Source organism: Balaenoptera borealis (assembly GCF_965194805.1).
Source record: "Balaenoptera borealis genome assembly, chromosome: 8".
In the NCBI taxonomy this organism is placed as follows: domain Eukaryota; kingdom Metazoa; phylum Chordata; class Mammalia; order Artiodactyla; family Balaenopteridae; genus Balaenoptera; species Balaenoptera borealis.
The window spans coordinates 15,343,910-15,367,551 of NC_138865.1; the positions used below are offsets into that span (position 1 = coordinate 15,343,910).

The 23,642-nt window shown below is 47.5% G+C and overlaps 2 protein-coding genes across 11 annotated transcripts in view; one reads left to right on the forward strand and one right to left on the reverse strand.

Annotated features, from left to right (window-relative positions):
* The window catches only part of RHOBTB2 (Rho related BTB domain containing 2), a 30,158-nt gene extending 23,286 nt beyond the window's left edge, over window positions 1–6,872 (reverse strand). Inside the window, exons 1-2 of one of the 2 annotated variants that reach the window (XM_082401955.1) lie at window positions 6,800–6,872; window positions 262–349 (exon numbers count right to left, since the gene is read on the reverse strand). In XM_082401955.1, the coding sequence (XP_082258081.1) occupies window positions 262–317 (56 nt within the window). In that variant the 5' untranslated portion in view covers window positions 318–349; window positions 6,800–6,872. Of the gene's footprint in view, window positions 1–261; window positions 350–6,799 lie in introns of those variants that run through there. The other variant, XM_082401956.1, reaches the window with a different exon arrangement.
* The window catches only part of PEBP4 (phosphatidylethanolamine binding protein 4), a 269,036-nt gene continuing 251,845 nt past the window's right edge, over window positions 6,452–23,642 (forward strand). For 5 of the 9 annotated variants that reach the window (XM_082401981.1, XM_082401986.1, XM_082401987.1 and 2 more), the window contains exon 1: window positions 6,768–6,869. In XM_082401981.1, coding sequence (XP_082258107.1) covers window positions 6,783–6,869 — 87 coding nt within the window. In that variant the 5' untranslated portion in view covers window positions 6,768–6,782. Of the gene's footprint in view, window positions 6,668–6,767; window positions 6,870–23,642 lie in introns of those variants that run through there. The other 4 variants (XM_082401982.1, XM_082401983.1, XM_082401989.1 and 1 more) reach the window with 4 other exon arrangements.

A 23,642-nucleotide genomic window follows, 5' to 3' on the forward strand; every position in this document is an offset into this window, starting at 1 on the left:
GTCTAGGTTCCCTACCCTTCCTCTACACTCCCCTAAGAATATCAGTCACCCTGCTGTATCATTGGGTCTCTCTGTCCCTCACAGTACTGAGGACGCTTTAGGGAAGGGACTATGCTTATTCAAAAGAGTACCCTTCGTGCTGGTCTAGCGCCTGGCAACAGACACTCAGGAGGGGGCTCAATAAATCCTGGACGTGTGGATAAATGTTTGGGGTACAGAACTTGATGGGGAAGGAGTTGACATCACCCAGTGGCTACTCACATGCTGTCCAGAGAGGGCTTCCACAGGTTGTACTGGCCTTTTCTTCGGGCTGCCATTGTTCTGTGCTCCCTCCAGGCTCCCAGTTGGGCTGGATGGAAGGGAAGGGGGCAGGGCAGGGGAAGAGAGTGGGAGAAGGAATGAGCACACTGTGAGTAATGCAAAGAGGCACCACCAGGTCGATCAGCCCAAACAGAGGGTCCTACTCAAGGTAAGAGCATGGCTTCTGCTGTCCAGGCCCGATGGGCTGAGACACTCAGCCCCGGGGCCAAGAGAGAGGCCATCAAAGGGAAACAAGGGGCTCCTTGAGGGGCAAGAACTGGGGTTATGGGCCATCCCATGCTGCAGGTATCTACACATTCTGAACTGGTTTGGTAATTTGGAAAGATCGGTCCGTTGTCCATCAGGAGACCTGGACTCCGTCCTCACGCAACTGTGTGACTTTGGACAATTCCCAGACCTCTCTGGGCCTCAGCTTTCTCATGTACAAGGGTTGGGTCAGGTGACTTTTGAGGCTCATTCCAGCACTGACATCTGATATGAGTTCCTAACATGGAAGGCCTATATCTTATTGGCTGTCCTTTTCATTGGAGCAGCTCCTGACCCAAACTGGGCCTCAGTAAAATATCAGCTGATGGCTGCCAAGGCTGAGCGCAGAAGGAAGCATTTTGGGCTGGAGGGTGGGGGGATTAGACACATGGTAAGAGGCAGAGAGAGAACCTCATTCTGCCATCGTCCCCACTTTCATCTTCCTTAAGTGGTCAGTCACAATTTGGGGACCAATTCAGCCAAAGAAAATTTTCGAACTTCCGGAGAAATAGGGAATGATCAAGAAAGGGCTTGGAGAGGCCAGCCATAGACCTCTGGAAACAGATGGCACTGTGTCATTTCAGGGTAATGGAAGGGTATCTCTGTGACAACCCCCTAGGGGCAGGGTGGTGACAAGACAGAAGGAAGCCAAGGGAAGAGGAGGCCCCCCAAGCCCAGTGAGGGCAGAGATGTGGACCACAGCAGCCCCAAGAGCCCAGAGTGAAGGAAACCAAAACAGAGGAGGAGCCGATCTCAGTTCTAGTAACCCCTCCATCAGGAACTGGCTATGTGACTTTGGTCAAGGAATTTCGTCTCTCTGATCTCCCATTGAGGATAGCAGTATTCCTTGCCCGAAGTCAGGGGGTGGCTAGATGATTTTCTCATCTTCCCGGGCTGAGATCAGAGACTGTGTGGTCCCTTGAACTCTTCCGCCACTTCCGCCTTCTCTCCATCACAGACCTACGCCGGAACGGAAGACTGGTGCCATGTGTTCCTGTGCACCCCAGGGCTGCCTATGGAAAGCAGACAGCACAGAGGGCATGGGGCGAGGATGGGGGGGTGGAATTCTGACAGTCTGACCTACCAGGGTTGGAAAATGTCAGACCCACCTTGGCCCAGCGCCTGGGGAGTAGCGGGGATGGGGTTGGGGGACAGTCCTGAGAAAATGAACAAACCAGGTGAGGCAGTGAATTCTGCTTGAGATCCTCCAAGCCCAGCTGGTCCTTGCAGCCTTCCTACAGCCACACCGTGGGGCTGGCAGGGCTGCTTCCAGCAGGAATTGAAGAATCCATTCCCATTCAGGTCTGGCCAGGCTATAGCCAGCCCTTGCTAGCAGAGTTCTGAGCAGGTAGACCCCTCTGCCCACCCACCCAAGCCCCTCTCCCCTGGCCCTGCGCAGCTGGCTGAGGCCTCCACGAAACAGATATTGCAGCTTTGAAACAGCGCTTCGTTCAGTAGAGAAATTGGAGCACTTATTGACTTATGTCTTTAAAGAGCTGCCAGTACCATCACCACGAATGCCATGGGGGAAAGACGTGATCCACTCCGAGTCTCCTGGGATGTTCATTTCTCAGGACAGTGCACCGGAAGCCACTGCCAGCCCAGCTGGAAGCAGAAAGAAGCTAGATGGTGTTTCTTCTGCCCTGCTTTCTAGGCAAGAAGATGACAGGAGGGGGACAAAAATGTATCCCCTAGCCAGTGCATCTGGGCACGAGATCCTGAACTTCAGGCAAGCTGCAGAACTTCTGAGAGAGGGCAGGCCCATTCCTGGAGCCTGCAGAGCTACAAGTGAGAAGCTCTGAGGAGGCCGATCACCCCAAAATAGACTTGTTTCTTTTCGCAGCATTTTCATGCGGCATTGGCATCGCTTGCAGCACGAAAAAAAAAAATAGCCTGAACTGTTAACAAATAAAATTATAAAAAGCCCCAACTGTTCCCCACAGGTTTCCATGTGGCTGCAGTGTTCGAGAGGGGGCAGGGAGGGGTCTAGGAGAGAGGGACAGGGGAGGTGTGTGGCCAGGAGCCCCCAATCTCCTCTCTTCTGACCCAATTTTCTCCCTCGGTAGCTGGTTGTGCTAGAGCTCACAGAGATAATAATTGGTGTCAGGGATGGGAAAGTTTTCTGTTGTCCCTCAGAAGTGGTCCACTGTGAGCATGTATTACTGTTTCCTGCTTCCAGATAAAGGAATGGAGCATCTTAAAAACATATCCACATGGCAGTGAGGCTGGGTTAAATTTGGCTGCCCTACTCAGAGGACAGGGTTTGTTTAGTAAACACTTAGAGGGCTCAGTGTTCTTGTCAAGGTCAGCTTAGCCTGAACAGACGCCCCCTTGGGCATTGCTGCATGTCAGTAGTCAGACCTGAGTTTGGGGTTGGAGCTGCTCTTGACCCAGGTTAAAGGATTGTGCGGGGCTATCCAGGGAACGACCTGGTCCTCCTCTGCGCCCTGAGTTCCTTGAAGAGCCACCCTGCACCCTTTGCCCTGGCCCTGGCGCCTTCTTGGTGCTCGGATTCCAACAACACAAGAAAGAGAACGGTGTGACAGGCACTGGAGATCAAAGCTGGATTCCCATGCCCTTGGGGTTCTCAGTAAAATCGGGTGTTGACCTGGAAGATCAACTCTGACCCTGCCTTTTTGTAACCAGAGACAGAGAATTCCCCAGTTCCCCGGAGCTCTGTCCCCACAAAGTCTGGGATCTGTCAAGGACCCACTCCATCCACATTTACAGACCCCTTCTTTTCTGCTTCTCTCCCCTTCTCTCTCCTTCCCCCTCTTCTTTGTCTCCCCATCTACTCCTCTCCCTCCCCACACCTCCTGGCAGAGGTTTCTATAAGGATACACACACGTGGCTCTGGCTTGGTCAGAGAGGAGGAGGACATCTGGCCAGTGGACCACCAGGTATTACTGGGCATTATTATAACGCCATATGGGCATTATTCAACCCTGCACGGTCCTCCGGGGTGGGCGGCCGGGGAGTGCTGACCAGAAGTTTCCTGAGGTGGTGACAGAGGTGAGGGACCAACCAGGCAATTGCATTGTCCCTGGGCTTCTCTGGACCCGAAAGCCCTCTCTTAGGCTCCAACCAGTCAGGGTTAGCAGGCAGCTACTAACTGGGGGGGAAGTTGCAGACCCGCCTAAGATCATGGTTGAGAAGGGGCTCAATGGCTAAGAAGGGGGAAGGTGGGCGTGGAGAGTCCAGTGTGACTTGTCCCAGCCAGAGCATTGCTCTGCAGGGCGTGGTCACTCCCGCGTACTGGACCCCCAGGGCAAGACGTGGAGCGAGCTGGGGAGAAGGGTGGCGGACCAGGGCACAGCGGGGCTGACAGGAGGACACAGAGGGGAAAGAAGCGCGGTGCTCAGAGTTGGAAGGTTCCCAGAGAACAGGTCAGCCCATTACAGCCTATGACACAGGCCCCTGGGCAGAGTGGCGGGGACGGTGGTTACTGCTATGTGGCCACTTGGAACCACAGTCCGGGCACTTCAAAGGCCACTGAACACGTGCCTCGGCTTAGTCTGGTAGTCTGGGGCTTACCACTTTCTCTGGAACGTTCAGCCCCGGTCACCCTACCTTTCTGCCAACCCATCCCTCTTCTTCCTCTTAGGGGAGGCCCACAGAAAGCTCTTGGGGAGCTGGAGCTCTGGGTAGAATCCTAGCCCCAAAAGAAGACCCTGCACGGCCATCTCCACGCTCGGACAGGGAACCCCTGGGGCGGCAGGGTGGCTCCAGCGGACCTCACTTACATCCTCCCCATCCACTGTTTGATACACACAGCACTGAGGGCCGGGGATCCCTGGTGCTGGGGGGCATCAGTCAGAGCCCAGACCGCACTCTGCCTCTGCACGGCCCGTGTGGTGGCCATTTGGCAGGCAGAGGCCACGTGTGCCACTAACAGCCCTGCCAGGTTGAAGGCACAGGACCTGCCATGCAGCCCAAGTCCCATCACGTATCCTGGGTGTCTGGAAAAAAATGAGACCTGTTTGCTTATTCGTTCATGTAGCCTTTCTTTCAATTATCACATGCATGTTAAGTGCCTATTAGGGCCAGACACTGCTGGAGACTGTGAGAATTATAAAATGATAGTGATGCCATCCAGGGATTTAAGTTTAATTATAATGATAATCATAATTTTTATTAATTTATTTATTTTTAAAGTTTTATTTATTTATTTACTGGCTGCACCACGTGGCATGTGGGATCTTAGTTCCCTGACCAGGGATTGAAGCTGTGCCCCCTGCAGTGGAAGCTCGGAGTCTTAACCACTGGACCACCAGGGAAATCCCAATAATAATTTATTGAGAGTTTATTACATGCCCACGATTGGGCTACAGGTACTACTTTATTTAAACTTCAAAACCATCCTGTAAGGAGGTACTATTATTATCCCCACTGGGGAGATGAGGAAATTGAAGCTTCAAGAAGCGATGTGACTTGTCAGGGCAGTGCAGAGAGAGGATTCCACTCTGGCAGCTGGCTCGGAGCCTCTGAGAGGAGACCGCACAGCCTCTGAGCCCCTTCCAACCTCATGCCCTGATTTTAGATCATTCACATGTTCTTAATTCATTTAAAAATAACCCTCTTCCTCTTACAGATGAGAAAACTGAGGCCCAGAGCAGAAAACGGCCTGGGAAAGTCACCCAGGGAGCTTGTGGCCCCCGCCAGGCTGTTAGCCCCTGCACCATGCTTTAATCTCTGGGTTTCAGTTTCCTCCTGCTGGAGACCGGACAGGGCTGTTAGGTGATGTTCCCCCCGTTTTGAAATTCTGACTGTGTGATGTTATCATATGATGTTTTTAGGGAAACAGAAAGCACAGAAGCTGGAATGGACCAGCTGAAACTTGCCTCAAAGTCCCCCTCCAGCCCATACTTACCCCAGCTTGCCCCACAGGGAGTCAAGAATGTGGAAATGTTTTCGTGCCTCAAGCATGGGTTTTTAACTCAGCTGATGGGATGTGTGTGCGTGTGTGTATATAATGTATATATATTAAATATAATCTCCAACAGCGGAACTGACAGGTCCTAACAGCTAGAAATGAGGAAATATGCCTTAGAGTCCTAGAGGTCTGATGACAAAGAGAAGACCTAAAATTACTGGACCTTAGAGCTTGGGGCAAAGGTTAACTGTAAACATGGTCAGCTGGATCCTTAAATGGTGACCTCACATGGCCCCCCTCAGCCAAGCTGTGCTCACCTCCACCTTTGCCAAGGCCCATGGCCGCCCACCTGTGAGCTCCACACACCCTCGAGTCCCAAGAAGCCTTGGTCTCAGCCTGGCTCCTAAAACAAAAGGACTCCCTCACTCTGCTGCTCAAAGCTTTGCAAGGAAGTAACAGCAGGCTGGCCTGGCATCTCGGCTGCCCTGGAAGGAATTCCTAGAGCAAGCCTGAGACTTCTTGGCCAGGTGTGACTAGAAAAAAAAGAACCAAATTGGGTGAGCTGGGAGTATGAGAGGGTGAAAAGTTGGGTTAGGGATGCGCTCAGTTTCTTTTTGGAGAAATGGATCCCACTGCCTGAAAACTCAGGGAGCTCCCAGAGTGGGGAGGGGGTCATTAAGGGGCCACAAGGGCCTGGGGGGTAGGATGGAAGGAAAGGCCAGGCTCAGGGTAACTGGCAGAGTGGAGGCATCCCTGGTATGGGCAGCAGCCCTTCAGACTGCAGAAGGGCAGAAGATAGAGTAAGCCTGAGGGCCACGGTGGGCCCAGAATCACAGGCTGTTACTGGGCTCCATCCTGGCCAGTGGCCACTTTGATTGATCAGGATGAAACAGGCTATTGCGGGAGCTTTCTTCCCCCGCCTCCCCTTCCCTCCTGGCTAGGTTCACAGGAGAAAGTGGGATCCAAGCCAGCTGCTTGCGCATGGCACCTGTAGACACTCCCCCGCACCACCCCCCCCTGCTTCCTGCCCTGAGTCTGGCTGCCTCTGGTTGCTGGGCCACCGTCAGGGGGCTGCTGCACCTTGATGGGGAAGACATCTGATTCCTAACTCACCTGCCCCTCTTGCTGCCTTCACGCCTCCCTCCTTCCGAGAGATCACATTCTGAGAGATCACATTCTGAGAACCCCGCGTTGTACTGCGTGCTAGGAGTAACCAGGTGAGGACAGGTGAGCACAGGTGGGGACAGGTGGGGACAGGTGGGGCAGCCAGGGCTCGATGCAGCTCCTATCTTTTCCCCAGGCACAGAGGAAAGGCCCAGGGTGGTCTCGGGACCGGTGGGACATGAGTGATGGACTTACCTGCTGTCTCTCCTCTGGGGCCCGGCTGGCCTGTCACCCTTCCCTGTCCGGAAGCAGTGTCCTGGGCCAGGTCAGTGGCAGGGAATGCATGAAGAAACAACCACAGGGATTTTTAGGGGCTGGGATCCAAAGACCAGCCTATGGGGAGCCAGGTGAAGGGCATGGTTACTGTATCCAGGGGTGGAACCAGCAGGCAGGCCTCCTGGTCAGTTCCTGCCCCACCCAGGGCTGTGCAGAGCTCAGAGATAAACTACCTGGGTAGGAGTCCTGTAACCCATCTTTGGGCAGGTGAGCATTCCTGATGCCTCGCCCAGCCCCTGACCCCCAGGGCCCTGCTTTGGTCTGCCCTCAGGCTCGCATTGTGACTTCTGTCCTGGTCTCGCCTCCTCTCCACTGATTCAAATTGCTTTGGAATTTCACTCACCAGCTTTTTTCTGACGCACATCCTGGGAGCCTGGCTTGGAGCCAAGGAACAACACTGTTGCTTCAACCCCACCAGTGATTAATTTTGGCTCCCCGAGCTAAAGGCTATATAGAGTTGTGGTAAAGGAAGCCAGGCTGGAGAAGCAAGGGCGTGCGCAGGGGGGACCCGGGGTGTGGGGTGGGGCTGGGCAGGAAGGCTTTCTTCCTGCTTCTGCTCACCTGCACACAGGTAGAAAACAAACAGCAGGAAAGCTATTGGCTTGTTGTGATTAGACATACCTGGCTGACCAGCCAGGAAACTCAAGAAGATGGAGCAAGGAAGTTCAAAAACCTAGGCCGACCTCTGTGCTTCTTGGATTTCTGGATCTCGGTTTACCCTTTTGTGAGTCTTAAAGGTTTGACAGCCCCTAATTTTAAATGCTAAAGGCAACAGCCTGGTGACTTCTTTGATGAAGCATCCATATCACTCCCAACGGCTTGAACTCTGTTACCTCCCCATTTTGAATATTACATAAGGGACTGCCCGTGGGTGGGATTGTGGAGAAGAAAAGGGAGGGTTGTCATGACAGTGCCCTGGGCTGGGAATTGAAGAGCTGGATTCATCTCCAGGTCAGCCGTCACCCCCTTAAGTGTCTCATCGGGGAAAAGGGAGAGGATTCCCCCGGTCCTGACAGCGCTCACCTCCTGGGGTCTCTGATGTGTGCCGCAGTAGCTTGCAGTGGCTGCTTGGCTTAGTGTGTCTCCCTTACCTCCCCCTCCTCCAGAAGGCAATTGCTTTTCCCATCCCCTCACCAGACTGCCCCTGACCTCTGATCTCCCCCAGCTGCCCAGGACTCACAGCCCCACCCTGTCTCTACCAGCAGTTCTGTTGAGAAAGGAAGGATTCTGTGGTCTAGCCCCCAAAATGACTTCAGGTCAAGAGGGTTGGCCTGTCAGTGAAGGTGATGCCCAGAGGTCTGGCCAGTACCCTATTCTCTGGTAGGGTAGGTCTCATCTGAAGGGGGCCCTAGAGAAGCGTGCTGTCAGCCTTCATCCCACCTCCTCCCTCTTAGGTACCCTCGAGGGACCACGATCATTTGGGAAGATGTTGAGGAGTAAAGAGTGGGGATAAGGGAATGAGTCTGTGCCTCCATACCCATACCAATGATTATAATCAGGAAATTTTTTCAAATTAAATCACCTTTCATGAGGCAACAATATATCATGACCAGATACAATTAAGAGTTTGGAATCCCGAGTCAAGACTGAGTTCATATCGAAGGAGTTCCACTTACAGGCTTTGGACATGCTGCATGTTTCCTTCTGTAGTTGTTACATTTCTAAGTGATGTGATATATGATATATTAAAGTGTTACACATATCCAAGCTATAAAACACAAGAACCCAAACAACTGTGAACCCCTTACTCAATTTAAAAAGTATAACACAACTAGTGCACTGCAGGGTTGAAGCTACAAATGTGTAACTCCCCATTCCCACTGCCCGCCTCTCCAACAGAGGGACCCCTGATCGCCATTTCGTATTTGTCATTTCCTTGATGACTTAAAAATGTTTCTATCATATTGTGTGGGCATCCCTACATAATATACTGTTCAGGTTTGCTTGTTTCAGTTTTGAGAAGTGTTGTTGTACTGTGTGTGCATCATCTTGTTGGACTTGTGCTTTTCTCAGCCTCATGTTACTAAGATACAGCCACACCGATGTGTGCAGCTGGGTTCCATCATTTTCACTGCAGTGTCATTTCCAGGGCTACAGCATATTATTCTGCTGTCCAGTTTTTTTGCTATTATGAAAACCGCTTCTTTGAATCTTCTTGAACTTGTTTTCAGGTGCACACGTTCAAGCATTTCTCACTAGGTAGATACGTAGAACTGGAATTGCTGGGTTACAGCGTACGCACACGCTGAACTTGACAAGATCACACCAAAGTGTTTTCCTAAGTGGCTGTAACACCAGCAGTGGAGGAGAGTTCTAGTTGCTCACATTCTCATCACCACTTGCCTTTTCAGACTTCAACTTTGCCTCTTCTCTGTTGGATGCATGATGGTATCTCTGTGTTTCTCTGATTACTTACAAGGTTGAGTGGTTATCTTCATATGTTTTGGTACATTTGCGTTTCTTCTTCTATGAGGTGCCCATTCATGTCCTTTGCCCATTCTTTGGACACCATCGCTTTGTTATCATGAGTGGTTTGTATGAGTTATTTATATACTCTGGAACTAATATTTTTTAGTAATATTTTAATATAGAAAAAATATTTCTAACTTTTTCAGCTGTATGTGTGATAAATATTTTCTCCAGGAGTATGTCTTGTGCTATGACTCTCTCTCTCTTTTTTTTTAATTAATTAATGTATTTTTGGCTGCGTTGGGTCTTCATTGCTGCATGCGGGCTTTCTCTAGTTGCGGCGAGCGGGGGCTACTCTTCGCTGCGGTGCGCCGGCTTCTCATTGCGGTGGCTTCTCTTGTTACGGAGCACGGGCTCTAGGCACGCGGGCTTCAGTAGTTGTGGCTCGCGGGCTCTAGAACACAGGCTCAGTAGTTGTGGCGCAATGGCTTAGCTGCTCCGCGGCATGTGGGATCTTCCCGGACCAGGGCTCAAACCCGTGTCCCCTGCATTGGCAGGCGGATTCTTAACCACTGCGTCATCAGGGAAACCCTATGACTCCCTTTATGGTGGCTTTTGATAAACATGCATTCTTAATTACATTGCATTTGAAATCATCAAGTTTTCTTTCCTGGCTAGTGTATGTTATGTCTTGATTAAGAAACCCTTTCCTATCCTAAGGTAATAAATATAGTTTTCTGTATTTTTTTCTCAAACACGATAAGCTTCCTTTCCTGTTAAGATCTCCATCTGAGTTCATTTTTATCAATTAGGTTTTCTGCTTGTTTTTGTTAAGAAAAAAACGAGTGTTTTATTTCTAAAATAATTCTCTGGTTCTATAATTAACAAGTGCTCATTAATAAATATTAATAATTGCAGAAAACTTGGAAAATATGAAAAATTAAAAGCCAGTAAAATTTTCACTACCAATAGATATAGCTGTAAAAAATACATAGTATAACTCTAGGTATATAACATTGCATTCTTTTTTTTAAAAAATTAATTAATTAATTAATTAATGTATTTATTTTTGGTTGTGTTGGGTCTTCGTTTCTGTGCGAGGGCTTTCTCTAGTTGCGGCAAGTGGGGGCCACTCTTCATCGCGGTGCGCGGGCCTCTCACCATCGCGGCCTCTCTTGTTGCGGAGCACAGGCTCCAGACGCGCAGGCTCAGTAGTTGTGGCTCACGGGCCTAGTTGTTCCGCGGCATGTGGGATCTTCCCAGACCAGGGCTCAAACCCGTGTCCCCTGCTTAGCAGGCAGATTCTCAACCACTGCGCCACCAGGGAAGCCCTGCATTCTTTTTTATATCTTATTTTTTCTGGTTATACAGGCTCACTTAGAAAGTAGAAAATAAAGGAAAATAGTGTGTATTTATGCTACTTTGAAAGTATTCAATGTGCCTCTAAACATTCCAGCTGGTTATTCAGAAGCAGAGTTCTCCACTGGTGAGAAGATTCCAGATCATGGTCGTTACCCCCACCAGTGCAAAGACTTTCTAGCCTTATCCTTGGTCAGCAAGACACTCATGTGCACCCCATGGAATAAGCATATTGTGAGGGGGACCCTCAGCAACCCAACATAATTTGAAATGGGCCCAAGCAAATCCCACAAAAACAAATTGGATTATTGAATACTTTATGGAACCATCCAAAGTACATGAAATCAGTTATTTATTTACTTATTTATTTACTTACTTATTTTTAATCTGTAATTTTTTTTAAACATCTTTATTGGAGTATAATTGCTTTACAATGTGGTGTTAGTTTCTGCTGTATAACAGAAATCAGTTATTTAAATGATAAATAAGTCCTACCTCTACCAAAAACATTTTTTCCTTAAGGTAGAAAATAAAAACGTGGGTTATGATCATCGTCACCAAAACCAAATACTTTCCTCCCACATTTTACTCACGCTTTGCTATGGCCAAACTGTGAACCTCAGACTTTCAGTCCTTTTTGGCGAAACTCTTTGAGCTCTATTTCACTGGATTGGTGTAAAAGTAGGGTCCATATTGGTGCAAACATGCTACCTGTCACCTTTATTCCCACTTAGGCATGTGGCCGGCAGAGCTAATCAACCAGATACCCACTATGAGGCTGGAAGCTGCCTCACAATCCCCAGGAAAGACTCTCTGTAACAATGAGTTGGACTTGGCCCAAAAATCTGAAGACTGGTTTGCTAGGTAGCTCCACCTTGGTACACTAGAAAGACTTGAAAATGAGAGCGCACAAAGAGGAAGCAGCAGACGGCTGGGAGGAGAGCCGAACCCTCCCTGGCAGGTGAAAAGGCCAGGGCACTGGGGGAGGAGTTCCAAACAGACATTGCCATCTCGCCTAGACACTGCCCTTGGCCTGCGTGATGGAAACAGTGGTGATGGCCTCAGGCCAGTAGCCTCTGAGTTTTCCTGCATGTGGGCTGGGTGGAATGGTGAGAGGACAGAGCTGGGAGCAGGGGAAGGCTTCTCTCTTCTAGTTCTGCTGCAGAAATGCCTGGGCAAGTCCTGATGCTTTAGCCTCTCCAGTGACAGACATCACCATTTATAGATTGGGGCCTTTGAGATCCCAGGGGGGAGGCCAGGGGTTGGGGGCGTGGGGGGAGGGGTGCCAGCTGCACCAGAGTGTGAAGTGGTCCAGCTAGTGGGCTGCCTGGGCTGAGCAGTGTGGTGCTGCGGCAGCTAGAGCTCAGCTGACTGGGCTTGGGGCCAAGCCTGGGCCCTACACTCCCCTGCAGAAGCCAGCACTGCGCCGGAAGAGCAGTCCGGCTAGAGTGGGCCCGCTCTTCATTCTGCAGCCCCTGGAGAGCAGGTGGAGTTGCTTCAGGGGCAGGTAGGAGGAGGAAGGGGCTGCAGACGGTACAGATGGTACCTCACTTCTGTCCCCTTTCACCCTTGACATCCCCTCCACACACACCCCCCCAACCCCGCTCCCACCCCAATGCGACAGGAAAAACCTGTACCAGCTGCAGCTCTGAATTCCTGGCAGGGACTTGGCGCCTTATTCACATGAATCTGGTTGGCAGAAGGCTCTGCTCTCGAAACCAGCCTACTTGGAACCATCTCGAGGGGGCTGCCCTAGTGAGGAGAGCGTCTCATGGCTCCAATGAAGCAAAGAAGAGCGAGGATGGGGGAAGGGTGGCCACCACAGCTCAGGAGGCTGCCACGGCTGGGAATGAGCTGGGGGCAACTCCACCAGGCTTGCCCCAAGCTCCCTTTCTTTCTGTCAGCGATATAATTCAGCATAGGTTTGAAAATCATTGTCACCACAAGCAGAGTTACAGAGACGTTTCACTTTTACCAGTGGTTGAATCAACTCCAGTCCACATAATCATTTATGGAACCGGTTACTTACGGCAGGCACTTTGCCAAGCACTGACAACTTGCTTTTGTGATAGAAAATGAGATTGTAAGGAAAAAATATATTCTGACAAGCAGACCTTTTGTATATACTGCAGTAGAATTCTAGAAAATACATTTATAAATCTCAGAGGAAAATCAGTAGGTGGTTTAGAACTGGAAAAATTGTGACCAAATTCTTTTGCTTTAATCTCGACAAACAGATAATGGCTCACACTTGAAAGGAGCAGCCTAGAGCGATGCAGTGTTTTCTTTTGATTGGCTACGGCTGAAAAAGAAAGTTAAATATAGGAAATTTGAGCAAATTAAAAAACATTGTTTTGGGGCCAGAGCTACGGAGTGAACTGCACTTAATGCAATCAAGTTGAAACACAAATTTTGTAATTTGGGATTGCTAAAGTATTTGGGACATCACACAAAGCTGTTCGAAAATTAGCTTCCATGGAATTTGGAGCACTAATTTTAAATATCCACACAGTTTGTTTTTTAAAAAAACTTGGTGTTGGACTTTACTCCAGACTTTCACTTTGAAGATGGGTAGGATAACAATCAAAATTGTCCTGATTAAATGAACTGACTCTTCTGTTTTTCAAAGTTATTAAGGAATTTGACGATTAAATGAATTCTTATTTCTCTTCACACTGGTAAGATAAATACACATTTTTCAGTCTGTCCTCATAAATATTCTAGTGTAACAATTGAGTATTTAAAATCTGAAGGATTTTAATTTACTAGTAAAGTTTTTTAGCAAATAAAAATAGGTAAAGAGCATAAAAATATAATTCATTTCAAAAGGAAATAAATATGGAAGCAAACATTTTTTTCAAAGGCTTAACCTCAGTTATTTTTAAAAATTGAAAATTAGGTCAATTTTAGTTTATCAAATCAGGAAGGATTTTTTTTTAATGATAATACTCAACTCCATTTGCTTGGTGAAAGCATAAATTAGTAAAACAGTCCTGGAAAATAATCAGATGATACATTGAGAACCCACCCAAAGTCCAGGAGTTGATATAAAGATTATTTTAAGCTGAAGACATTTAAGATGCAACAGATGCAGAAAGAAGCCTCTTAGAGCTTCCCTTATCTGACTAAAAGCAGAAATTTCTAGGAAATAAGTCTGCCATAATTATTTCTTCAGGGTGGACCTATTCCTCAAATAGATCAAATAAAACTTACCCCACATCCCTTTTCTGGGGAATTTGTATGAACCTGAAGGAAACAGAAGTACATCTAATGAAATAAAATTTATACTTTAAGGCAGGACAAGAAAAATTAAACATAAAATTCTCTTTCTGTGTCTGTTTGGGCCTCCTCCCTCCCCGATATGCCCTGTGCATCTGCATTACATGTTAATCAGAGCTCCTCAAAGATGGCAGTGCCTGCTCAACCCTAATGATCTTTTTTTTTTCTTTCTTCTGATGCTAGCAATGTAACTTCTTAAAATGTAACTTTCCCAGCTTGGAAGAGGGTCATGATGGCTTGCTGCTCACTTGCTTTGTGCTTTGTATGTGTTTACCTGGACTATGTATCTTTGGTGACCTTTTTGTAAAATACCAGTATATCATTTTGATATATGATCCTTTGTCTCAAAAATGTATATGACTGTACCTTCGATTTCCAACAGGCAGAACAGTTCTTCGAGCTTTCTGAGAATCTGCTTCCTGGGTTCTAATCCTCAGTTTGGCTCTAATAAAATTCCCTTCTTTTTCTTCTTGATAGTTAATTGAATTTTCTTTGACACATCTCATACCTGTATAGACAAATATCATCACAAACTTTATCTCTTGTTTGTTCTGAAAATCCATTTATCTTACCCAAAGAAACCTATTTATTCTTCCCAGAGAAGCATTTTACTCCTCCCACCCTTTCCCCTACTAAGTAAGGTACATAAGCCTTTAACTCTAACCACTTAATGAGCCAGCTACTTCATTTGTTGGCTCTCATGTGTACCCAAATCAACGTTTTCCCCCGTTAATGTCTTGTTGATTTAATTCACAGGCCTCAGTTACTAAACTTAAGAAGGTAGAGGAAAAGCTATATTTTTCCTCTCCTACGTATATACTAAGAGAAAAGAATTCGTATACTTCGATCCAAGAAAATTCTAAGCACAAAAGAAGTGAGGAAAAGATGTACATATAGGATGTTCACAACACTAGAAATAGGGAAAAAATGAAGAAAAAAATAAACTAATTATCTTAGTCCATTCAGGCTGCTATAACAGATCATAAACTGGATGGCTTATAAACAACAGAAAAATATTTCTCACAGTTCTGGAGGCTGGGACATCAAGGTGCTGGCATATTCAGTACCTGGCAAGAGCCCATATCCTGGTTTATAGACAGCTGTCTTCTCCTTGTGTCCTCATATGGTGAAAGGGGGAAGGGAGAGCTCTGGGGTCTCTTTTATAAGGTCACTAATCCCATTCATGGGGGCTTTACCCTCATGACCTAGTCACTGCCCAAAGGCCCCAACTTCACATACCATCACACTGGGGATTAGGTTTCAACATGAATTTGGGGGGAAGACAAACATTCAGTCTATTGCACTAAGTGCCCTACAATAGTGGAAGGTTTAAATAAATGATGGTATATCCATAAGATGCAATGTGTGTAGCATGCCCTCTCTCTCACATACACACACACATACACACACACAAGATACATGATTGTTTATCAGTATGATCTCAGTTAAGAGAAACTCATACATGAGATAAAGGATTGAAAGAAATATCACAAAATGTAAACTGTTTTTTTCTAGATCTTGAAATGAAGGGTCTTAAAATTTTCTTTCTGTATATTTTGATACCTTCCAGATTTTTGAAGTAAGTCTGTAATATCTTCCGATGGGAGATGGGGGGAAGAGAAGCACAAAAGGTAATTATTTACCAAAATAGTAAACAAATTAATTTGCAAGGAAGGAAAGAAAGAAGGAAAGAAATGTTTTGCCAGGTCTTTTCTTTCACTTGTAAAATGTCACTAAAGCAATAAATTTGGGTGGGTTTTTTTCTTAAGGTACAATCTATATTTTATTTGTTTTATTGCATCCCATAAGTCAGTGATAAAAGAAAATGTAATGTAACTCAAGTTGAAGCATAAAGTTTCAACTTGGTATGTTAAATAACTTGGTATAAAAGACTCTAATAAAGATATAAACATATATATTTATATATCATGACAATATACAAAAGATATAAGAAGTTAGGCAGCGAATTGCTTATTATAAATAGCTTTTAAACTTGCTTTTCAAAGATAAGAAAACATACAGGAAGTTAAGGAAAAGATATCTTCCATGACTTCAACATCAGATTGGCAATTCTTTTCAGTTCTTCTACCTCCATGTTATACATTTTTATACATTTTTTGCTTTTTATTTATCAATCATAAAAAATATTACATTTTCTTATCTTTCTTCTAGCCTCATGTTGTAAGGTGTCCTTTATGTTTATAAACTTTTTAATTATAAATATTTGAAAACATACAGAAAAATTGAAAAAAGAAGTGCAATGAATGCTCATATTCCCATTACCTAGATTTAACAATTGTTAACATTTTTCCTTTGTGCTTCTTTTTTTATTTTTATTTTTTGGCTAAAACTTTTCAAAATAACTTGTAGACATCTTAACAAAAGTTTCCTAATATCATCTACTACCCAGTTGATATTCGTATTTCCCAAATTGTCCCCAATACCTTTTCTAAAAATTTATTTATTTTATTATTTTATTTTTTATTATTTTTTGTCTGTGTTGGGTCTTCGTTGCTGCGCATGGGCTTTCTCTAGTTGCGGTGAGCGCGGGCTACTCTTGTGTGCGGGCTTCTCATTGTGGTGGCTTCTCTTGTTTCAGAGCACGGGCTCTAGGCGCACAGGCTCAGTAGTTGTGGCACACGGGCTTAGTTGCTCCACGGCATGTGGGATCTTCCCAGACCAGGGCTCAAACCCGTGTCTCCTGCATTGGCAGGCGGATTCTTAACCAGTGCGCCACCAGGGAAGCCCCACTCCCCAATATCTCTTATAGTTATTTTCTTACTCAGACCTTTTGAACAGTTGCCTAATATTACCATCACTGGATGAAATTAACCAATTCTTCTAAAGTTGACCTGCAATTATCAAGGAGCTTTTTTTTTGCAAATTTGTTCTTTAAATGAGTGTTTATTGAGCACCTACCATGTTCCAGCAAAGTGCTGAGTGCTGGAATGATGGGGTGAAAGTCATTCCTGCCTTTGTGTAGCATATGGTCAGTGGACAAGGAGCCTTTTCTTCATCAGAACATTTCTAAATTAGTAGAAAGGAGGGATACTGAGTCAAACAGTGGGAGCTTGCATCTTGATATGTATACTGTTATTCCCTTCCCCCCCCCAAAATGTGTTCTACCCATCATGCTGTATCAACAGAAACAATGTTTTTGACATTTACCAACTGAAAATGACAATATCCCCTCTTTTGGAATTTCTCCCTTTTTTAAAAAATTGTTTTCCTTTTTGGTATTTCCCTGAGCAGAAAATGACATGGACTTTTCTTTATTCCTTGATGATCATAGCAGATTATTCTTCCCAAGTCCCTCCGTTGCTTCGATTTGGCTCTGCTTCCACCGTCCTTTCCTTTGATCCTTTGGCCCCAGTGTTCCCACCTCCAGAGCATTCCTGCCCCCAGGGCAGAGATGGCCTTTCACCTCTTGCTGGCTGCCTGCGACCCACTAGGTTGTCTGCAGCCTGGTCTGCACCGTCTCAATCTCATCCTGCAGAAAGTGTTTTACGGCTTCCATACCCCCCACCCCAGGAGTCCCCTCGGGGTGATGGGCAGCCAGGACTGGTCACACTGCAGGGAGTGGGAAGGACAGGAAACAAGGGAAGGAAAGGGGCCACCAAACTGGAAGGATCTCCTTAAGCTGTTCCATCTTTTTCTCCTAACCCACTCTTCGCCATATTCTCAAGAGCATCCCACATAGTACAGCGCGATGGCCGTACTTTGCTTTGCCCTGCTCTGCCCCTTCTCAGGGCTGTGTCCCTGCCTAAAATGCACTACCCATCCTCTCTTCCAACCAGCCCTCAAAGCCACTCCTCAAGGCCAAACTCAAGTTTCTGAAATCTGCTCTCACTTCTGCTCTTCGCTCACACCCAGCTCTCTCCATGCCTCCCACTCCTCACTAACTCGCGCAGCGACTCTCCCAGGGGAGCCCCCTCCCACTTGCCCAGGTGCTTCCAGCCAGCTCCGAGTCAGGTGTGAAGGCCAAACCCAGTGTCCTGAGGGGATCCCTCCACTAACTCGATTGCAAGGGGCTGGGGCAGAAACCCTGCCGTCTGCTCCACACTGCGAAGCCAGGACCCCTTTCCAGCAGTTCTGAGGGGATGCAACGTCAGCCTCTCCCAGCTGGCTGGACGTGTCCCCGTCAGGCCAGTGTCCACTCTGTCCTTCTAAGGTAGAAACAGCGTACAGCACGTGGCAAGGCAGACCGGCAGCGCCCCAGGGGCGGGGCTGATTTGGATGCGGGGGAGGCGCGAGGTTTTGCTTTGAGATTTTTGATTGTGACGTCTCAGTGGGACAATATCTCAGTGGGAGATATTGGCTTGACTCTCAGGAGGCGGGAAGCCCAGAGCTGTAGGTTTGGGGGTCAGCAACTTGGGGCCCAGTTTTAGACCCTGGAATCAGACCTCTACTCCCAGGGAGACAATGAGAAGGGGCTCAAGGGAGAAAACGGTGATCCAAGAAATACCCCCATTGAAAAGGGGCAAATGAGGTGCTTAGTGGGTGAATCACTTCTGTTGTCATTTTGTCCACGGGCCCTCAAAGTGGTGGGAACTCCGAGTAATACCTGTTTGTGCTCAGTACCTGGGCCAGTAGCTCCCAGCAACCCTTCCTCTACCCCTGCTGGTCATGTGATTTAATCATTAACTCAGGAAAGAGAATTCCCCATGGAGGCACTTGATGGCCAATGAAAACTCTACTAACTGCATTTCACAGGCCCAGGTCGGGACTCATCCCGGCCTGGCCTGGTAGATTCTAGGCCTGCAGGGAATCTAAATTCCTCCCTGACCAGCGCTGCAGTGAATCAGGTATTCTCTGTCAGCAGGGCCTCAGGGGGAGGCAAATCAGAATTGTGAAGTGGGATGGCGTCTTGGGCCTGCACTAGTTACAGGTAGGCTGTCCGAGTCTAGAGCTTTCTGTAGCTTGCTGCCCTGGGGAGGCCCATGAGCCACTTGAGTCTCAGCTCCCAAACTATGGGCATCAGCTTGTCTGCTTCCCTCACCCGTGACACTAAAAAAGCACAAAGAGCAAGCAGGCCACCCTGTACCCCGCGACTTGCCTCTGCCTTGTGACTGTGCTTAATATAGGTCAAATGGAAACAGCTCCCAAAATAGACCTTCTCTGAGAAGCAGCTGCACTTGTGAAATGCTCCACAGAAAGGGAAAGGTGTGGGTGACAGGGGAGCGTAATTCTCCGCAGGTCTTATGTAACCTGGGCTTGAAAACTGGGGCCAAATATCTATGGAGAAAAAGCAGTCTGCCCCTTCCCCTTCCTCCCCCTCCCTCCCACGCCCTCAGGCCCAGAAAGCAGCCCAGCTGTACATCAGCAGACTCAACAGGGGCAAGGTCACCCCTCAAAGCATCACTCTGGGGAACTTGTCACGCATACCAAAGCGATCACAGAACTCCCACCAGGGGTGGGGAGGTGTCTCCCCTGGGAGAGCTGGTGCAAGATGTGGGTCTCATCTGGCCCAGGCGGTGAGGTTTGGGGGGGACAGAGAGAGGTGGGGGGCTGCAGGGGCTGAGGAGAGCAGGACAAGAGTACTAGCCCAAGGGGGCACGTGCTGTCATAGGCTTGGAGCCAGAGGAAGTGCCCCTCGTCCTGCAGATGCAGCCTCTTCCCCTTGGTCTCCAGGAGCTGCCAGTGGGCCCAGCTCACCCCATCAGGGCCTCTTCTTTTGCCATTTGGCCTCAGCCAGGAGGAGGGGTCTCTATGATTAGAGTTCTCTAATTGTCTCCCCCATTGTTCATTTCCCCATTCACTCTGTGATGCTTAGTGAGGGCTGCCTGTGACAGCAGGCAGGGAGAGGGTCAAGACTTCCTGAAGAAGTGACTTGAGAAGAGACAGGGGAACCGCTAGGTGGCATCTCGGGGGGCTCCAAGGCGCTCCGGTCCTTTATGGCTCAGCAAGGAAAGAATTCAGTGAGAGGCAAAGTGATAGATAAGAAGTGATTTATTAATGGGAGGGAGACGCAAGAGGGAAGAGATATGGGGACATATGTATATGTATAGCTGATTCACTTTGTTATACAGCAGAAACGAACACACCATTGTAAAGCAACTGTACTCCAATAAAGATGTTTAAAAAACCCCAAAATAACCAAATTGGGCCACATGTTATAAGGTATTAGGTTCACCTACTGTGCTAAGCTGCAAAAAGAGAACTTATAAAAACAACAAATTCAACAAATTGTACCTTTAGTTAAAAAAAAAAAAAGTGACTTATTAGAATAGGACGCTTGTGAGGCTTACAAGCCGGTGGGCAAGAGGGTGCCGTGCCCCGAGAACTTAGTGGGCTACAGTTTTATAATCAAAGGAAAAGTGGGGAGGGGGAAAAGACCACCTTCTTCCTCATTCTTGAGTAGACGTCAAGCTTCCATCATCAGCTCCTCCTCCAGGTTGGGCAGGGAAGTTTTCTTGTCCCTACATGGTCAAGCCAGGACTGTCATGGCACTATGGAAAAATTATTTTAGGTTTCAGTACAATGAGGGTCTTTCACTTTGAAATGTCACCTTTCCATAAATTATTGTTTTTTATGTGTGCAGAGAGCATGTCCTAGGGGTCATTAACTTACTGAGCTCACTGGGCAGGATGTGAGTCTCATGCCACCATTGTTTTATCGTTTGGGGGCATATATCACACTTCTGCTGCATGGGTTTTGTTGCTAAGCAAGCCTGCTTGGTTTTGTGGTTAAGTGAACCTGCTTTCTTGAGTGATAATTAACTTACTGGGGTCTCCCATACTTTTTCTTTACTTACAATTCCCTAATGGGATTAACTATTTAATTACCTACTTTGTCCCTTTACTCTGTCCCTATCAACAAGAAATTGAAAAGGGGCTACCCAGGCAGGGGAAAGATGTGAGGAGTGTCAAGGTGCAAATAAAATATGTGCAAAGGCCCAGAGGCAAGAGGAGAGCCTATCTCCATGAGAAACCACAACTACTGCAGAGTCACAGGAAGGCAGATTCAGAAACGTATGAGGGGGGACTTCCCTGGTGGTCCAGTGGTTAAGACTCTGCACTTCCACTGCAGGGGGCTCGGGTTCGATCCCTGGTCAGGGAGCTAAGATCCTGCAAGCTGCGCAATGAGGCCAAAAGAAAAACAAAAACAAAAACCCCAGAAACACGCAAGGGGAGACAAGGCTGATGGGGAAACAGAGGCCACACTCTGAAGGGCCCTGAGAGGAAGCTTGGACTTCGTCCTGACAGAATAGGGGACCGTGAAAGCAGGGGTTCTCTAACGTGGGAGCAAATTAGGAAAGTGGATTGTTGGGTCTTGCCTCAGATCTACAGAATCAGGAACTCAGAGCTGGAGGTCCGCGATCTGTGGTTTAACAAGCCCTCCACATGATTCTGAGTCATGCTGAAGTTTGAGAACAGCGGAGCAAAAGCTGTGCAAGTTGATTTGTGCAAGTGGAGACAAGGAGGAGAGGTTGCTCTTTCAGGAAGTTTGGCTGTGAAGGAAAGGAGAGCAATGGATGAGGGTTAGTGAGGCTTAGAGAGTGTCTTAAGTCAGTTCCCTGGAAAACAGATGATGAGGTGGAGGTTTGCAGGCAGGAAGTTTCTTGGGGAGTACTCCCGAGGGTGGGGGCTGAGTGAGGGAGCAGAGGGAGAGTTGAGCTGTGATGCAGCGATCCAGGTACTAGCAGAGCCCTCTGGGAGCTGTGGAGCTAGGATGGCCCTTCCTAGATGTCCCAGAATCAAGTTAAGGGGGCTTGGCCTGTTACCCCATGTATTAATCATGCCATTTTATTGTCTGTATTTTCTGTTGTCTTGACATCTGGAGTCTTGCTGATTCTGGAGAGACTGCCCCTCCCAGGACTAGCTAATGCTAGAGATAGAAAATCACTCCTCTGTGAGCATGACTTTCCTATGCAAATCAGCCAATCCAGAGTCCATACCCCCCAACCATCTCCTTTATCAAGATCTTACACCTGGGCCACTATCCACCTGCCCTAATCATCTCAGGATCAGACACCAGAGCCATCCATATACCCTAGAGCCCATGAAATTATCCAAACTGACCAATCCTAAACCCGCTTACACTGCCTTACCTTGCCTTCCTCATGGAAACCATAATAAAGGTTCTCACATTTTCCCCTATTTTCCCCGCTCTCCCTCTGCCTCCTGACCAACTCTGGTGCTTCCCCATGTGGCCCTGCATGCCTCTTGTTTCTAGGGATCTGTGAGTACAAACCTCTTCCTTCATGACAGTCATCTCCACGTCTGCATGTCTTACTATACCTGCTGAGAACAAATCCCAAGTACCCTTAAGATGCCCCAGCACCAGCCAACCATAGGCTGTGGCCTGCCCTGGAGAATGGGTGTCACCTTGGGCAAGGCAGCTCCCTGTGGCAATTCCCAGAGGGGGCTTGAGCTGCAAGCTGTCAGCAGCCAACACTCCTGGCAGCTGGAAGAATGAATGTCTCAGTGCAGAAAGCGGCATCTGGGTTATGCATCACAGCGTCCACTACAGAGGGACCTTCTAAAGATGGAAGAAGGGCTTCCCTGGTGGTACGATGGTTGAGAATCTGCCTGCCAATGCAGGGAACATGGTTTAGATCCCTGGTCCGGGAAGATCCCACATGCCGCGGAGCAACTAAGCCCGTGCACCACAACTACTGAGCCTTCACTCTAGAGCCCGCGTGCAACTACTGAGCCCGTGTTCTGCAACTACTGAAACCTGCGTGCCTAGAGCCTGTGCTCTGCAACAGGAGAGGCCACCACAATGAGAAGCCCACGCACCACAATGAAGAATAACCCTCACTCGCCACAACTAGAGAGAGCCTGCGTGCAGCAACAAAGACCCAACACAGCCAAAAATAAATAAATAAAAATAAATAAATTTATAAAAAACAAAAAGATGGAAGAGACATAAGTATACTTAAGTGTTGGTAGGAAGAATCAAGTTGAAGGAGAGGAATTAAAGATACAGGAAAGGAACAACTGACAGGCTGAGTGAGGAGGAGAGGGGAAGGATTAAAATATAGTAAGAGGGATAAGTCTTTGACCTAGGGAGGGACACCTTTCCCATTATGTTGGGAGGAAAGTAGAGGAATTCAGGTAGTCCTTGTCTCATAGCTTCTGTTTTTGTTTTGGGGGGTTTTGTTTGTTTGTTTGTTTTCCTGTAAAATCAGTCTATGGGACTGATGAGTTTCATGAGATTGAGAAGCAGTTTTAGTGAGAATGAAACAGGAGGGAAGAGGGCAGGGCACAACCTTTAAAACAATGACATAGCCCGAGGACACAACATAAACTGATTAGAACCAAATAAGTACAAGATGGCAGACAAGTCACACAAGTCGACTTCCACTAGATCTTGAGCCTCAGTATATGCTCATTGTAACACATCAGCATGCTAAATGACACACCCACAGGCTCCATGATGGTTCCAAGGCTGACCCTAAAGGTCAAAAAGTGGGCAATGGCCCAATTTATGGAAATCCCCCCCCTTCGCCAAAATAGCTGGAATATTCCTCCTACTCATTAGCCTCATTAGCCTTCTCTGAGATGGCCCACACTCTGTCTGTGGAATGTGTTTCTAAATAAATCCACTTCTTACCTATCACTTTGTCTCTCACTGAATTCTTTCTGCGACAAGACATCAAGAACCTGAGCTTCATTAAGTCCTGAGACCAGGTGTGTGATCTCAGTTAAAAGACCTTGGGTTCAAGTCCCAATCTGAGTTGCACAGTTTCAGGAGGAAGTCAATGAATGAG